Source organism: Dromiciops gliroides, chromosome 4, assembly GCF_019393635.1.
Source record: "Dromiciops gliroides isolate mDroGli1 chromosome 4, mDroGli1.pri, whole genome shotgun sequence".
NCBI classification, from domain to species: Eukaryota; Metazoa; Chordata; class Mammalia; order Microbiotheria; family Microbiotheriidae; genus Dromiciops; species Dromiciops gliroides.
Window position 1 is genome coordinate 168,556,789 of NC_057864.1, and position 17,553 is coordinate 168,574,341.

The 17,553-nt window shown below is 48.1% G+C and overlaps 1 protein-coding gene across 7 annotated transcripts in view; it reads left to right on the forward strand.

The window, feature by feature from the left end:
• Window positions 1–16,459, forward strand: part of TSPOAP1 (TSPO associated protein 1) — a 41,592-nt gene extending 25,133 nt beyond the window's left edge. For 5 of the 7 annotated variants that reach the window (XM_044002034.1, XM_044002035.1, XM_044002039.1 and 2 more), the window contains 13 exons: window positions 419–570; window positions 924–1,316; window positions 1,431–1,667; window positions 3,934–4,113; window positions 4,859–5,728; window positions 6,421–6,520; window positions 6,766–6,917; window positions 8,314–8,482; window positions 9,041–9,112; window positions 10,826–10,932; window positions 11,052–11,123; window positions 11,476–11,604; window positions 15,244–16,459. In XM_044002034.1, coding sequence (XP_043857969.1) covers window positions 419–570; window positions 924–1,316; window positions 1,431–1,667; window positions 3,934–4,113; window positions 4,859–5,728; window positions 6,421–6,520; window positions 6,766–6,917; window positions 8,314–8,482; window positions 9,041–9,112; window positions 10,826–10,932; window positions 11,052–11,123; window positions 11,476–11,604; window positions 15,244–15,444 — 2,834 coding nt within the window. In that variant the 3' untranslated portion in view covers window positions 15,445–16,459. Of the gene's footprint in view, window positions 1–418; window positions 571–923; window positions 1,317–1,430; window positions 1,668–3,933; window positions 4,114–4,858; window positions 5,729–6,420; window positions 6,521–6,765; window positions 6,918–8,313; window positions 8,483–9,040; window positions 9,113–10,825; window positions 10,933–11,051; window positions 11,124–11,475; window positions 11,605–12,456; window positions 12,513–15,243 lie in introns of all 7 variants that reach the window. The other 2 variants (XM_044002038.1, XM_044002037.1) reach the window with 2 other exon arrangements.
• Window positions 16,460–17,553: the final 1,094 nt, after the last annotated feature.

Here is a 17,553-nt window from a genome sequence, read left to right on the forward strand (position 1 = left end):
GAAGGGCAAGGAATGGCCCAGGGCTGGGAGGCGGGGGATTGCAGGGCAGATGGAGTTGCTTCTTTTAAAGTCTATTCTTAGTAAATTAAGCACCTGAGATGAGTGTCAGAGGCTCAGCGCTGCTCCCCCTTCCCTGGGAATGAATAATGGGGCTCTTTGTCCCCTTAGGACGCTCTAAGCTTAAGATAGGGATGGGCCCCTAGATATCATTGAGTCCAGATCTCGCAGTTTACAGATAAGGAAACTGAGGCCCAGAGAGGTGACTTTGTCCAAGATCACACAGATAAATAGCAGAGTCAGGATTTGAACCCAGGTCTTTTTATTCCAAACCTAATACTCTGTTGCTCCCTCTTTCCAGGAATTGGTTGGGTGTGTGGATGGACCTCTGGCCAACCCTCTATTCCCTTCCCTCCTCTAGGCCCTCCAGATGCTCCCCTGGATGTACAGATTGAGCAAGGCCCCTCTCCAGGGATCTTGGTCATTAGCTGGCTTCCAGTCACCATTGATGCTGCTGGATCGTCCAATGGCGTCCGGGTCACAGGTTATGCTGTTTATGCTGATGGACAGAAGGTACCACATTGGGATTCAGGGAGTCACACCCACCTTCTAGCCCCTCCATGCACTATGCCCTTAGGGACAGGCCATTGGCCATGATTGCAGGTAAAGGAGAAGACCCTCATCCCTTCCTTTCTAGTCACCCACAAAGAGCTGACTATCCTGTACCTCATATAGTGATACTGCAAACTCTAGGCATCCAGGGGGAGTATTCTGGAGAGTGGCTGTTTCTTCCCTAAGCCTCAGGATTTCCTTCTTTCCCCTGCTAAGCAGTTGGGGAGGGGGCATTGGGGATGAGAGATGGGGAGGGAACCTTAGGGTGGGAATGGGTGCTAAAGATAGTTTTCATTTCTGCGCCCCTACCCCAGATTATGGAGGTTGCCTCCCCAACAGCAGGCAGCGTGCTGGTAGATCTGTCTCAGCTGCAGTTGCTACGGACATGTCGGGAGGTAGTGGTGCGCACCATGTCCCCGCATGGAGAATCGGTTGATTCCATCCCGGCCCAACTTCCTCCAGCCTTGGCTCTGGCCTGCCCACCCCCTCCAGTTCCCAGACCATCTGCTGCCTCCTTGTTGCCTTCCACAAGCCCCGAGGCCAAATCCCCTCCTTGCCCTGCCTCTCTGGGCCCAGGATATTCAAGTCCCCTCCCTCAGCACCATGATCCTCCTGGAAGCCGAGACACTGCAGGAGACCTCCCCAGCAGCCCCTCAAAGACAGGAGAGAGGCTCTCCCGAGAAGATTCCACATGGGACAGGCCCCAGGTGACTCTTGGGAAATTCTTCCACTGGGTCAAGACCTTGGGCTGTTGGGGAGTGAATGCTGGGCCCGGAGTGCCCCAACAGAGTCTTCTTCCTACTCATTGCTTCCTTTTTCAGGAGGAGGTTGGAGCCCTCACAGCAGCAGTGTGGGCCCCTGAAGGCAAGCAAGGCCAAGGCACAGGACCTCCTCTGTTGGGGAAGAAGGAGGAGGAGGCAGAAGCGGTGGTGGCAGCAAAGGCACTAGCAGAGTCTGGTCCTCCCCCTTGCCCAGCACCAGGGGCCCCGGCTGAGAGGATGCTGGGGGTAGAGACTGGTCGAGGAGAAATTGGGCCTGGGCTGCGACCCAGGGCTGAGGTGAGCATGGGGGCACAGTGCACAAGACAGAGGATTGTGGTGGACTCTGTATTGAGGGGCTGCAGTCCTCTTGGTCTAGGATTCTTCCTAGACCATCTTCGGTGGTTGACTAGTATCAGCATCTTCCCTTTCCCTTTGTCTCCATGTTAGGATTTGACTCCTTCCCCACCAATCCCGATTTAGATGCTTTTCCAGTGGTTACAAAGAGCTTTACCTCTAGGTGTTCTCCTTTTAGTCTCACAATAACCCCGTGGAGGCAAACAGAACCTTAAGCAGGAAGAAGACTGACTTCCAAAGCCTCAATTTCTTGGCTTCACTCTATTAATGGATAAATGCTTGTATTCATCAACACTCTTGATGAGTTCCCAAGCATTCTCCAACCGTGTTTCCCAGTGGTCACCCCCTATTCAATCAAAGGCCAAAAGAGGCCAAGAGAGGATGAGTGACCTATTCTACAGGAGGTCACTGCCTGCTGTTGACATGGGCTCTCTCTTTGCTCAGGGCTAGGAGCTGAGTTTTCCTAAAGGACTTTATTAGCACTTGTGGGAAAGAATGGAAAATAAAACCAGCTCGCAGAAGACAAGAGTTGATGGGTTCCAGAATGCCAAAATAGTACCCGAAGAGATTTCTTGTCTCTTAAGAGCTTAACTAACTTAATTCTGGGCCCTGGGGAAAACAGTAACACCTCCTGCAGGGAGTGGGGAGGAATTGGGGAGGGGGAAGCTGGTTAGAAACCTCAGGACACAGCTCCAGTTGGGGAAGAGGCCCTAAGATCTGAGTAGAGACCTCAGGATGCCCCAGGGCCAAGGCTGTGGAGGCTGCCACAGTAGGAAGGAGCAAGGCTCAGGTGGAAGGAGGCCATTTGGGGAGCTTCCAATTTTAATTAATTAATCCTTGCTAACTAGGTGCTAAGCTCATGATCTCTGCCTGATGTTGTCTGTGTTCTCTAAATTCTGGTGCCCTGAGCCCTGGCTATCCTGTATCTAGCTATCGAATTACCTGAATCAGATAGCTCCATTCTGTAGGCTGGGTCTGCCACTGTGGTGGGGAGGGCGGGGGCTGGGGGGGGGAGGAGAGGGAAAGGAGGGAGGGAGGGAGGGAAGGGGGTGGAGAGAGAGAGAGAGAGAGAGAGAGAGAGAGAGAGGGAGGGAGGGAGGGAGAGAGCGAGTGCAAGTGTGAGAGCACCTATCCCCTTCCCCATAAATTTTGTTCTCTTACACCCCCACTCCACTTCAAACCTGGTGCCCTTTTTGGTGTCTCAGTCCAATTCTGTGGGTCATTTTTTTCAGAAACCATTAATCTGCCATATTAGCAAGGCTCCACCCACCCATAGTGAGTAAAAGGCCATTTCTTTATTTCTCCAGGGCTGAGATTATTATTCTGTTTCTTCAGAAGTGGAAAGTGAGGTAGCATGGTGTAGTATGGTGAGAAGAGACAAAAATCTCTGAAATCTGAATGAAAATTTAAACCCTAGCACTGACACTTAACTAGATAAGTGACTCTAGGCCATTCATCTCTTCTCTTTGAGCCTCAGTTTCTTCCTATGTAAAATGGGAATAATACTTGCACCACTTACCTCACAGGGTCATTATGAAGAGAACATTTTGAAAATCTTTTTTTGGGGGTGTGTGTGAGGCAATTGGGGTTAAGTGACTTGCTCAGGGTCATACAGCTAGTAAGTGTCAGGGGTCTTAGCTCAGATTTGAACTCAGGTCCTCCTGAATCTAGGGCCAGTGCTCTATCCACTGCGCCACCTAGCTGCTCCCATTTTGAAAGTCTTAAAAGTACTATGTAAATGTGAATTATTGTTGTTGTTGTTAATATAGGTAGCAAATGCCACTCCCTGTGCTGAGCCTCAATCTCCTTTTCCCCATTCCCTTCCCCCTGCCTTTCCTCCTTCTTATTTTCTCTCCTTCCTTCATCTTCTAACCTTGTTGCTCATCTTCCTTCTTGGTCCCTTCTCATTTTCTCTCCCTTTTCCCCATCAAGTTCTTTTCCTATCTCACTTCTCTTTTTCTCTCCCTTCCCAATATCTTTCCTTATGTTCTTTTTCTTTCTTTCTTTTCCTCTGCCTTCCCCCAACATCTTTTCCTGTTTCTCCTACTTTTTCTTTTCTCTCTCTCCATTTTTATCCCATTTTCTGTTTTGCCCCTTTCTCTCCCTCTCTTTTTTCTTTCTTCATTCTTTCCCCTAAATATCTTAAGGCGGGGGGGAGACTCCTTCCTATTTCACACACTTATGTCTCCTCCCCAATCCTTTTCTCCAGCAAAGGGAGGATGCTGCTGAGGTTGGGGCCCGCCTGACAAACTCTCTCATGGATCATGGCCGAAGCTCTGACCTGTCAGACATCCAAGAGGAAGAGGAGGAGGAAGAGGAGGAGACAGGTGCAGAGTCTCTCTCTCCCTCCCAGAATGGAGAGACCAACAACAGAGAGAATGGCACCAAGGTAACGGGTGTGAGGGGGAGTCAGATTGAGGCTGGTTCTTCCTGGGCCACTTCTACTCCCAGTTACCGACAGTTACTCCAGCATCTCTTGAGCACCAGTGATATACTAGGTGCCATATTGAGCTTCAGGCAAAGGAGACCAGGTGGATGAGGTTAACTTAGTGACCCCTCTGGAGGTGAAAGGGGGAAAGAGAAGACTTTTTCTCTGTTTCATCAAGTAATGGTGCCTGGAAGAGGTCTTTTAGGATAGAGAGAACTCCAGAGAGGGTCGACACATTCTACCAGACTGAATGGTAGAAGGACAGGGATGGGCACTTAATGAATCTGGGCTTGGATAAATAGGGTCTGGGGTTCTCAAGCTGGGGACCGGTGGGAAGGGGACAGGGAGAAGGAATCCCTCTTATTCACCCTCCATTAAGACACGTCTGTCACTCGATGTTACCTCCCAATCCTGGGGCCCAAATATCCCTTCAGCAAAGCCCAAGGATTGGAATGTGGGGATCAGAAGATACTGCTTCTTCTCCTGGTTCTGCCTTCTGCGTGCTGTGACCTCCAGGTGGTCATTCACACTCTGACAGAACAGGGAGAGGTGGTTGGAGAGTACGTTGGAGAACGCTGAGGGAGGGATGTCTGATTCTCCTAACCCCCACTCCCAACTTCTGGATGGTGTTAACCCTTTTCTCCTCTTTCCCAACAACCCCCTCATTCCTGCTACTACCCATGTCTCCTCCCCCACCCCACCCCAGCTGGACTCTTGTGAGACAGACAGTGATGAAGAGATCCTAGAGCAGATTCTTGAGCTCCCTCTCCAACAGTTTTGCAGCAAGAAGCTCTTTAGCATCCCTGAAGAGGAAGAAGATGAGGTGGAAGAAGAGAAGGAAGAGAAAGAGGAAGAAAAGAAGGGGGCAGGTGGCCCCTTGACTTATGCCCACTCACCAGAGCCCCAAGGGGTGGGACTAAATCGCTCTGGCAGCCGTCTCTGGGAGCTGAGACCTTCCCCCTTAGCCCCCGACTCTTCCCCGGGAAGGGACCCCCCTGAGGAACTTAATCCCTGCCAGGCTGGAGGGAGCCCCCTGGGGAGTCGGCGGAGGGGAGGGGGCTCCCCTGAGAAGTTGTCTGCCCGAAAGCGACCACCTGACCTCCGAGAGCACTGTAGTCGCCTCCTTGGCAGCAGCGGGACACAGGGGTGTGGAAGGTCTGGTCCTTCTTGGGATAGGGGTACACCCTCATCCACTGAGGGAGTGAAATGTGGAACAGAAACTAGTGGGAAGGGGTGGGCAGGCCTATCCCGGAGATGTCCCAGGGGCCTTGCACCTGAATCAGGCCTTGTCAGCTGTTTTGCCCCAAAGTGCTTGGAGATCAGTATCGAATATGACTCTGAAGATGAACAGGAGTCTATGGGCAGTGGCAGTAGCATCTCCTCTTCCTCTTGCTGCCCTCGAGATGGGGAGGGCCGGGGCACCGGACTGGAAGGTGTCCCCCTAGGAGGGCGGCGGGGGGCACCTGGGGCAAACCCTGCCCCTAGCCCCTGCCTTCGCCTGTCTAGCTGTGAGAAAGGGGAGCCGGAAAGGAGAGGCCGAAACCTGAACTGCCGAGTGAAGGAAGCGTCCCCTCGGGTCTGTGTCTGCCTGCCTGGGGCGTCTCTTGTAGTAGCTGCTATTGTGCCTCCCTTTCCCTGCTTCCCGCTGTGCCAGAGTGCTCTGTGGGCTGCGCCGCTCATCTGCCAGGAGGTCCCATTCCATGCCATCTCCATCTGCAGTGCCCTCAGGCCCTCAGGGCTCCCTCTCAGCTGCCTCCTCCCCACATGCATCTTGTAGCTTCTGTGCTTTTGCTGGCCATCACCCTCCGTGGAGGCTGGCACCAGGCTCTTCCCTGCCAGACATCCTGCCAGGCACCCGTTGCCTCTTGGCAGGGGGCTCTTGCCTCTGGACAAGATAGTGGGTCACCAAGTTGAGAGGGAGGGTCATCTGAAAAAAATCCCAGGAAAGGAATCTTCTTGAATGCCTAACCTCAGTCTTCAGGGCTGCAATGCCAGTCCATTTACTTAGAGAAGGCAGCAGATGCGGAAGTGGGAGACGGTCAGTACCTTCCTTCTAGATCTAATTCTGGGCTCCACCTTGCCCGACTCAAGGTGTTGGTGCAACTTAAGGGAGAGTAGGAGAAGGCTCCAGGGAAAAGCATGTTGTGTCCGGCTTTTCTTGTGCTGTGCTTGGCTACTGGGGAAGACAGGGATGGTTCTGTCAGGCCTGAGTAGAACCTCTGGGTACCAAAGGAATGGGAGGATGATTTCTGACCCTTCCGTCTATAGGCAGCAGAGGCTAGAGAGCTCAGGGGCCAGGATGCTGCTGGACAGAGGGGTCCCCCCAGGAAAGGAAGTCGTCCTCCCAGGCTAGGTGCAGCTGAGCTGGGTGAGTGGCTGGTGTGGAGTCAAGTCCTCCCTTTCTCCCTTTCCAAGGCTAATCTGGGCCCCTCCCTTCTTGGCCTTGGGAGCCATCATGGCTCAATGGAAGATGAGCTGGGTTTGGGTTTGAAAAGGCCTAGATTCAGATCCTGATTCTTCCACTTGCCTCCTGTGCAAGGGGAGATTGGGCTGAAGGGAAGGGATGGACCAGATGACTGTGAAGCTCTTGATCTATGATCCTTTGCCTCTTAGCCTTTCCGAGAAACCAGGAGAAAGAGATTTCCCCTCCAAATGAACATGTCCGGATCTTTGTGGCTCTCTTTGACTATGATCCCGTGTCCATGTCCCCCAACCCGGATGCTGTGGAGGAGGAGCTCCCCTTTCGGGAGGGCCAGCTCTTAAAGGTCAGAGTGCCCTGTGTCCTATCCTCTTGACTTCTGGCCAGAAAGCTCAGAGAGTCAGGCCAAGAGAGCCCAAGGAGGCAGGGTCACTATAGGGGATTCCTGGGGATTTCTTTTAGGCCTGATCTCTCTGCAAAACTCATCATGGAATGATTTGTGTAGATACATTTAACACACACGTGCACACATGCACATGTGCGGTCATTTTGAGCTCTTCATCCACACTCGGGTAATAATGTCATTAGGGTATTTGCTCGAGCTCTCCCCACCCTTTTTGAATAGATGACTTTCCCTCTATGCCAGTGTACATTTTATGTGGGTGTGACTACCCTCATGCTCTAGGTGGGGGTGGTACTGGAAACTGTGAGGAACAGTGGAATGAATACATCCCTGGTGGGGGAGTTGAACTAAAAAGCTAGAAGCTAGAGAAGTGGGTGGACCCCAGCCAACTGCATGATACAGTGGCAAGGGTACTGGATTTGGAATTGAGGGAACCCGGGTCAAAGCCAGGCTCTGCCACTTTGCTGCCTCTGTGACTTCAGGGCGAATCCCTTGACTTCCCTGGATCTTAGTTCTTTGTAAAAACAAGGAGGAAGGGTTTGGATTAGATCATGGATTCTTAATTTGGAGCGTTAGAGGGTGGGGTGAGGGAAAGTCTGTGAACTTGGGTAGAGAAAAATGAAATCTTCATTTTCTCTGACCTTTAACTGCTATTTAGTGTTTCTTTCATGTATGAACGTGGGCAACAACCATTACCAAGAGAAGGAACCCACAGGCTTCACCAGACTTCCCAAGGCAGCTGTGACAAAGGATTGGCATTTAAGAATATCTTGGAGGGCCAAGCTCTGTCAATTAACAGTACACTTTTTTTATCCATAAAGCAAAGAAAGTAGGAGGATGAACATTTTTTATTTATTTCCAAGTACAATTATTCTAACATTTTTGCATCAATTGATGGACTTGGTCCATCAATTTTTTAGTGTGAAGGTCCGATTCAAAATCCCAGGATCCTTTGAAAAAATGGTCCTTGCCTTAGGAGACTTTAAGGGGAAGGAAGGAGAGCCTAAAGAATCTAGGGAGATAAGAATGCCCTGAAGATCTAGGTATGAACACCTGGTAGTAGTAGGAGACTTTTTCTCTAGCCGGTCTGGGGTGCCAATCATTGAAGATCAAGTAGGGCAGAGAACAGGAAATGGTTACCATTGCACGAAGTGGGACTGAATTAGTCCAGCCCTTTTGCAGTCTGTGGCCCATTTATTCACACACCACATCTGTCTATTTCTTCTCTCTAATTTAACCCCCTTTCCCTCCACTGTTCCAAGGATGTTGTATTGGTCCGACAGCATAGGGTGGGGAGGCTGAATCTGACTACTAAGGTGGCTATGGTCTCTGTCTCCAGGTGTGTGGAGAAAAGGATGCTGATGGCTTCTATCGCGGAGAATGTGGAGGTCGAGTTGGCTATGTTCCCTGCAATATGGTGGCCGAGGTAGCAGTGGGCAGTCCAGTGGTGAAAAGGCAGCTGCTCCAGAGGGGCTACATACACCCTGATAGCCCTAATGAGGGCTTAGGTACAGTGTCTACCTTGCTTCACATCACCAGGGGAGCTGACTAAGGTGTAATGGGGCTAGCTTCATGAAGAGGATGTGGCTATCATTTGTCAGAGAGTTGGACAAGGGCTTCCTTAGCAGCAGGGCATTGAAAAGATACCCAGGGGCAGCTAGGTGGTGCAGTGGATAGAGTACCAGCCCTGGAGTCAGGAGGACCTGAGTTCAAATCTGGCCTCAGACACTTAACACTTACTAGCTGTGTGACCCTGGGCAAGTCACTTAACCCCAATTGCCTCACTAAAAAAAATAATAAAAAGGAAAAAGAAAAGATACCCAGAGATTCATTCTGGATCCTCATTTACTTGATAGAAAACATTCAGAAGTTCCCAGGATGATTGGGTTAGGTAGGAGGGGAGGCCTCAGTGCCTTACTCACTCAGGAATTCAATCTAACACTAGGCCATGTAATCCCCAGGTGAAATTCTGAAAAAGGGACCTCAGAACGGCCTGTGTTCTATTTCCTATCCTTCCCTTTGTCTCACTGTGTATCTCATTCATCATCTCTTCTGACTTTGTTTAGGGAATGGCTCCTTCTCACTACTTGCTCCTCATCCATCTGGGCCACCCCCCAAACCCCGGAGATCCAAGAAAGGTAGGCAGTTGTATTGGGACCCAATGAAAGGGGTGTCCAGGATAAAGGCACTGCCTGAATTCCCAGGAGCCACCTGGAAGCTCTGGGGGTCTCTCACCACAGTGGTCAACCCCAGTGACCTGTGGTATCTGGAAAGAGAATTTGGACTGGGAGTTAGGAGACCTGGGAGCCAGTCCTTGACCTGATGATAACAAACTCTGTGATGTTTGGCAAATCATCTAGTCTCTCTAAGCATCAGTGTTCTCATCTGTACAGGAGTTGGACTAGATTGTTGCTAAGGTATAATCCCTCTCAAACAATCTATGGTTTTTTAATGATTCTTTTTTAAAAATAATATTTTTTCCAAATTGCATGTAAAATAAAAACAATTTTTAGCATTTGTTTTTTTTTTAATTTTGAGCTCCAAATTTTCTGTCCCCTGTCTCTCTCTGTCCTGTACCCCCTCCCTGAGTTGGTAAGCAATTGGGTGTAGGTTATACATGTGCAATCATGCAAAGTATATTTCCATAATAGTCAAGTTGTGAAAGAAACACAGTCCAAAAAAAAAAACTATGCAAAAATAAAGTGAAAAATAGTATGCTTTCAGCCTGCATTCAGACTCCATCAGTTTTTTCTCTGGAGATGGATAGCATTTTTCATCATGAGTCCTTTGGAATTGTCTTGGATCATTGTATTGCTGAGAATAGCTAAGTCATTCACAGTTGATCAACATATAATATTGCTGTTACTGTGTACAATGTTTTCCTGGTTCTGTTCATTTCACTTTGTATCAGTTCATGATCATGATTCTTTTAAAAAGATTAATGATATCTTTTAATCACCAAAAATTTCCCATTGTATTTTTCCCTGTCCAGAGAGCCATAGCATGTGATAAAAAATTTCTCTTATGATTCTGATCTGGGAGGGGTGGGGTCAGTGTCATACCTACTTGAGCCTGAGGGAGAGGGGGGGTGGGGAACTGGAGGAACCTAGGAATCTTTTTGTCTACAGCTGAGACCAACCTGACCCCAGGGAAGGGTCCTGATGAAGCAAACAGCTTGGGCTACCTAAGAGTAAGATAGATGGAGGAAAGGATAAAGTGATACAAGCCAGTAGCTCAGTAGATAGAATTGGAGTTATGAAGGCTTGGAGTCACGAAGACCTGAGTTCAAATCTTGTCTGCAGACACTAACTGTAGTCACTAATGTGTGCCAGGGCAAGTAATTTTTAGCCAATGTCAGCCTCAGTTTCCTCATCTGAAAAATGGGGATAATAATAACACCCATCTCACAGATTTGTTATGAGGATCAAAGGATATAACTGTAAAGTGCTTTGCAAATCTTAAAAGGTCATATAAATGCTATTATTATTAACATCATTATAACAACTCAGTGATGGACTTTAAATGTAGAATGAAATACATTTTTGGACATGGTCAGTGTGGAAATTTGTTCTGTTTATTTGTTATAAGGGTTTTCTTTTTTCCCCTCTTCTTTTTAAACTGTTCAATGGGGGTCAGGAGTAGGAGGGAGAGAAAATAAATGCTTGTTAATTGGAAAAAGAAAGTTAAATTTTAAAAAATTGTTATACTCCTAGTGTCTCCTTAAGGAATAATGTCAGGTAGAGGGGGTCAGCCTATTCCTCTGACCACCAGCTAATGGGATGGGAAGAGAGGAAGGGGAAAGGGAGCTTCAAGTAAAAGGAAGAAAGGGTCTGTTCTCTGTCCTGCTTCAGGCTCCTCTTCTCAGCCAGATGCCAGGCCCAGCCCCAGCACACCCCGTTCCATGGTGGCTGCCTTTGATTATAATCCTCGAGAGAACTCTCCCAATGTGGATGTGGAGGTAAGGACCTTTCCTGCAGAGAGAAGATCCTTGCTTGGGTTGGGTTCTCCTAAGGTGGGTCCCATGGGCGCTGCCTTCCCCCAGGCCACTGGAGCTTACCTGGGCATTTCCTTGTACAGGCTGAGCTGTCCTTCAAAGCTGGGGATGTCATCACAGTGTTCGGGGCCATGGATGATGATGGCTTCTACTATGTGAGTAGTGGCAGATAAGGATATTGTTTCTCTCTCTGCTCTCTCATTTCTGGCTCCTTCAGGGTTGGACATGGTATAGGGAGAGATATTGGGGGAAGGTGGGGGAGGGGAAGGGCAGTAGAGGCCTAGCTTTAGACTCACTTGTTTTACTCCAGCAGTACTGATGGTGTGGCCAGGGTGGTTGGTGTTGGCCTCAGGCCTTGTCCTCAGGGGAACTTGCTGTCACTTAGTTAAAGGGGAGAGAGATTTGAGTGATAGGGAAGAGGTCTCAGAAATCTAGTCTGGTAGCAGGGGAAGATTCCTATGACACTGCATGACTCCACCCCCAATATCCTTGGTGTCTTTCCCACAGGGAGAACTGAATGGACAAAGGGGCCTTGTCCCATCCAATTTCCTGGAGGGCATAGTCTCTGGTGAGGACAGGAGGATGGCCGGGTCACCCAAGGAAAAGGATGCTGGGGTCCTTACAGCTGAGAGCCAGGTAAGCAGAGAACCATCATATTAGCCTCCTCTATCTCCCCTTAGACACACAGATGGAAACAGAGTAGTCACAGATGGTAGTGGGGAAAGGATGGTTGGGACTTGTACCACAATGGCTGGGGCAGAAAGACCCTAGCCCCAGCCCACAGTCTGCTATCAAAGGGCTGAATGATCAGAGCTTTGGATAGTCTAAAGCCTGAATGTTTTCACCTCTTCCAGAATTGAGAGCCTGACCCCAATCTCTGGGGCAGAAACTATTGTGTCATACATGGCCAGTGAATTGGAAGAGATAGATAATAAGGAGTCTGGGTAACTAACAGAGCAGAGAGTGAGTCCTTAGATATTGTAGTTGTTCACATGGGATTCAGGCTCTCCGGCTCTCTGGGACCAACCCTCACTCATCCCGACACAGGTCCTGGCTGAGGGCGGAGGCTGGATTAGTGAGTACTGAGGGTACTGGAGAAACCACACAGAGCCCATTCTGGGAGGGTAGGTTGGGTTCATGTCCCTGTGGCAGCTTATCAGTCTATAGACTGGTCTCAGATTACAGCTGGGCTGGCCTCCCTCAGGAGGAAGATCTGGTAAGATCTTAACTCTGTTCCCCAGGACCTGAAAGGGGCCCTTTGAGTGAGAGGGCACCTGCTTCAGCCTCCTGCCCAGCTGGTCTCCATATTCACCCCTTTACCACCACAGGGCAACTCCTGCTTTTTTGAGGGTATAACACTAGTTACATGAAGCTGAAGGAGTAGATGAAGGGTATAATGTATGAATTGGGACCAGCCCCAGAGCTGGGTGGGATAGGTTTGTGTGTCTGTCAGTAACCTACCACCTCTGTTTATTCCCGGCTCTTCAGAGAATGAGGAAGAGAAGAGTCCAGTGCTAGATGGAGATAGATATGTAGACTGACATGTAAGTGGGGGAACAAGTCCATCTCCCCCAGTCTCCCATCATTCCATGTGCCTTTCCAGACACCTAGATTCCCACCCTTCACTAGCCCCTAGCCTCTTTCATTCAAATAGAATAGCTCCCCTAGATCAGTAAAGTATGTTTTCAATTCCTACTCTGCTCATGATTGTTGGTAGTATCAGATTATCTCATAAGTGGTCATAGTATGTCACACCCTATATTATGTAATTAATCATACATTATGACATCCCCAGTCTGCTCATGATTGTTAGTAGTAATAGACTATCTCATAAGTGGTCATAGTGTATGACACACCATATTATGTAATTAATCATATATTATGACATCATAAATATGACATAATATATTATGACATCCTGTATCAAGAGCATTTTGTGACATAGGATTATAGTATCATAGCAATGTTCTTGACAATAATTAGAAAAATCACAAATACCATTAACAGTAACATCATCTCCCCAGTCACAAATACCATTCTCACTAACAATATAATTTTAACATTATAGCCAGTGAAAAATAACTGAACTTATTTTATAGCCAACTCTCAACCCTGAGGGAGACCCTGAACAATTTAGATTCATGTATAACCCCAAAGCTTCTTATCTTAGAGGGTTTACTTCTGTCCCACCTTAGTCCAGGATTCCTTTAGTTGGGTTTTTTTGTTTTTTTGTTTGTTTGTTTTTGTTTTTTTGGTGAGGCAATTGGAGTTAAGTGACCTGCCCAGGGTCACACAGCTAGTAAGTGTTAAGTGTCTGAGGCTGGATCTGAACTCAGGTCCTCCTGAATCCAGGGCCAGTGCTCTATCCACTGTGCCACCTAGCTGCCCCGATTCCTTTAGTTTAAAAAAAAAATTATCAGTCCTTTTTAAAAATTCTAAAAAATGATGCCCATTGATTTTTCCCCTTCTCCTAGCCATTCCCCCAAATAGCACCCTCCCTTGTAACCAATGGAGTACAGTTAAGCAAAAATGAGATGGCTGGTTATAACAATGTATGCTGAATTCCTTATCTGTCATATAAGAAAGGACACTACCTATATGGCCAAGAGACAAGAGCCTTCCCTGACTGTTCTCCTTCATTGTAATCGTTCCTGCCTTTCATTTAATTTCTCTAGCAGTCTTTTCCAATTCCCTCTACCCCTTAAAGGGAAGCAGGAAGGAGGAGAAGCAGAGTCTGAGTGGTCTCAAATGAGTTTATCTGCCTCTGGGTAATTGAGAGTTGGCTTCCTAGAATACCTAGTCTGAGTTGGGTAACCCAGAGAATCTAGTATTAGCTCCTATTCCATATGTCATGCATTCCAGGGGCCATAATGTCATGGGAGTGTGGGGTGGTGGGAAGAACTGGGGCTAGGTCATATGTTGGGGAGAGCTTGTGTTTGGTTTGGGTTGGTGGATACAGATGGTACAAGGAAGAAACCTGAAACGATGATGAAACCTTGGGGCTGATGGGAGCCAGGGAAATAATGCCTCCTGTTGGAAAAAAGCCAGAGGGTGGATCAAAGGATCATACAGCTGGGGAAACTGAGACCCAAGCAGTTAGCCCAAGGTAGAAAGGACAGAAATGAGATTTGAACTCAGGTCTTTGGAATCCATTTCTCCTTTTATCACTTTTGCGAGGTTGTGTGTTTGTATGTGTATGTGTGTGTATGTGTGCCAGATTTGACAGTTCCTCTGTTCTCTTCCCTCTCCATGTGCTGCCCATTATGAATTCTGTCCACCAGAGATGAAACAAGAGCTACAGGGCAAATGTTACAGAAGAAGAGAGAAAATGTAGAGGGAAGTTAACACAGATGAGAAATCAGTAAAGTTTTAAGTATCAGAGAACTTAGTTGAGAGTAGGCTTTCTCTGCTCAGGGGACTGGCTTGAATGACCTGATGTGGTCTTTCCCTCTTGGGAATAGTCCAATTTGGAAATTCCTGGTTATTTATAAGCCCCCCCCAGTTACTGATTTGAGGAGCAAAATAACCCCCCAAAACTGCATAGAGCTAGTGGTTCCTGTTGTTGTCTTTTGGGGCAGGGGCTTCATTCCTCTCAGTCTCCAGACCATATTCTTTGGGCAAGGGAGAGTTTCTTCTTGGAGATTTCTCTGTCATAGGGAGACCTGAGTCAGGCAAGTGGAAAGGGGGGGTCAGTCACCTGTCAAATGACGCTTCTCATTTTTAACTAGCTAGGGCAGCTCAGTCAGAACAATTTCCCTGCCTTGGCTCTCTCAATGATGGGAAAAATTGAGGTGAATGGCAGAAAAGTATATGATCTCAGGACCAGCTTTGTAAAATGTTAGAACAGGCATTAGAGATCTTAGTATCATGGAGGAGAAAGTTGATTAAGAAGGGGAAATAAGTTCCTTCAAAGTCACAGAGAAACAGGGTCAAAACTAGAATGAGAATCCAATTCTCCTTCCTCTGTTCCATCCTCATTTTTACCTCCTCTTCATTGTTAGACTTGGGATGGGAGGGACCTGGCCTGGGCAGTTGGGCACAGTAAGGGATGGGATGGGAGTTATCCCCCTACTTTTGTAGTTATAGGGTGGAAAGAAAAAGGGGAAGGGGCTTTAGGGGGCTGGGGCTCATAGGGATAGCTAAGGAAAGTCAGAGAGAGAGAGAGAGAGAGAGAGAGAGAGAGAGAGAGAGAGAGAGAGAGAGAGAGAGAGAAGGAGGGAGGAAGAAAGTAAGTCATGTAATTAAATTTGTATTCTTCTTTTCATAACCACCCAGCTCCAGTCTGCCCAGGATCTGACTGGACCCCGGCCATGTTCTCCCTGTGGCCTGAACCCATCTCATCCCCATTCTCTTAGGCCTGGGAGTGCCCTCAAGGCCAAGTCAGGGGAATCACTGGCTCCAGCCAAGAAGATGCGGGGCCTCATCTCCAAAGGGAAGCACCTCTTTCGAAAACTGGGCTCTGGGAAAAAGGAGTGAACACTGTCCTTCATGCCTGGCAGACAGAACTAAGGCTAAGAAGTCTGCTGCCCTGTCTTTCTCATGTGATCCTGAAAGAGCCCCCTATGCTAACAAGGGACTTTTGCCCAGGGGCCTATGGGGTGGGACCCATGGTGGAGCTGGGCTCTTGGTCCTTGAACTGCTTTCTGGACATCACTGGTGCTGTGATACCTGGATGGAAATTAACTATGGTAATCCCCACCACTACCCCAAGATCTGGGATCCTGGGTGTTTGTGTGTGTGTGGTGGGGTAGGGAGCAGCTCTCTAGGCTTCCTGGTAACACCCTAATGTTCCCCCAGGGCCCATGTCTTCCCTCCCTTAAGGGAAAAAAAAGTTTGCACTGAAGTCTCCCTGTGTTCCCTTCCTCACGCCCAACCCCCATGGCCCTCTCAAAGGGAGTGTGGAACCCCTGTAAATATGTACATAAGCAGCCGTGCCTCTGTAGCAACTCTCCAGCTCCATCTTGCTTCCTCTTCAAAGACCAACCCCCACCCCCATAACCTGCCCCCCCAGGAGAAAGGTCATGCCAAAGTGTGTCCCCCACCTCAACTCCCCTCCAACAGGGCCACCTCAGCCCCCTCCCCAGCTGCCAGTTTTCCTCTTCCCCAACAGACTAAGGATTGGGGGTTAGAGGTCAGGGGTTGAGTTTGCCTTATTTGCATCATTAGATTTGATTTCTCTTCTGCACCATCTCTAACCTCTCCAGGTGGGGGTTTGGGCATGGGGGTGGGGCAAGGACAGAATTCTGCACTTATTTTCATACATGCCATGTTTAGAACATGACAGGGGTCCCGTCCCCACTGTCCCTCCAACCCCATAGTGTTCCATCCCTTCCTCCATTTGAACCCAGACAGCCAGGTGGGCCTCTCTGCATGCTTCCTCACATGTGTTGGGAGGTTGGTTGACTGATCACCTCCATGCCCACCTCCACTACCCCACGCTGTCCCTGGGTCACAGTAAGGGGTGAGTGTGTGTGTGTATATGAAATTGTTTAAAAAGACATTTTATTATAATAAAGTCTATTTTCACAAAATCTTGGCCAGATTCAGCTTGGGGTGGGGGATGGAGAATTGATCCTCCTCAAGTTCATCAGCTTCTCCTCAAGTCTTTCTCTGGAGTCACATGGACGCAACTTTGGGTTCTTTACAGCTATGCAGTAGAGTGTAAGCCCTGGCTGGTCCTCCCAACCTGGAAAGTCTAGACTATAGTCTTCAGACACATGATGGGCTCACTACTTGAGCACTAACCCTAGTTAAGTTCTGAGAGGCTTTCATAATCAGGTTGGCTATAGAACAACAGATCTTTCAGCCATAGCCACTCTTTAAAAACTAATAGATTGTATTGACATTGGATTTCATATTGCCTAGATTTCCCCCTGTATTCCTCCACCACCACCACAACTCTTGAAGAGATTTGCCCAATTGTCATCTGAGTTGGTGGAGGGACTCTTTGCTCTGACAAAAGTAAAGGTCCTAGAAGTATTTAAGTTGGATCAGGGGGTTCAAACCCCGGGCATCTAGTCTCTGGACTTTGTCGTCTTGGCTTTTCCTGAAAGAACCGGATCATTTCCCTGGGACCTGAAAAGGGGTAAGTGGGAAGCTTTCACTTGAACCCTCTTTCTTAGTTAAGTTCCCTCTCACCCTCCATTTGTTTCTGTGACTTGTATTGCAGCAAGGGTGTAGAGAGCTAGAGAAGTGATTGGGAAGGGTATTCATGGAGTCAAGTGGGTCCCTGGATGAGAAGACAAGATGACTTTGGGTCTTTGGGTTCATAGGATTTAGAGACGAAAGAAATTAAAGGTTCTTAACCTAAGGACCTTAGGAATCTGTGGACAGGTTTTAAGGGGTTGGTGAACCTAGGAGGAAATGACATCTTAACTTTCACTAACCTCTAATTAAATTTTAGCATTTTCTTAAATTATTTAAAAACATATTTCTGGGGAGTCCATAGGTTTTGTCAAGGGTGTCCATGACACAAAAAGATTAAGAAACCCAAGCTAGTCCAACCACTTCATTTTCACTTTTAAATTTATTTTTAAAATTCTCTTTGATATCTTTTGTTCTTACATCATCATTTCTTTTCCCCCA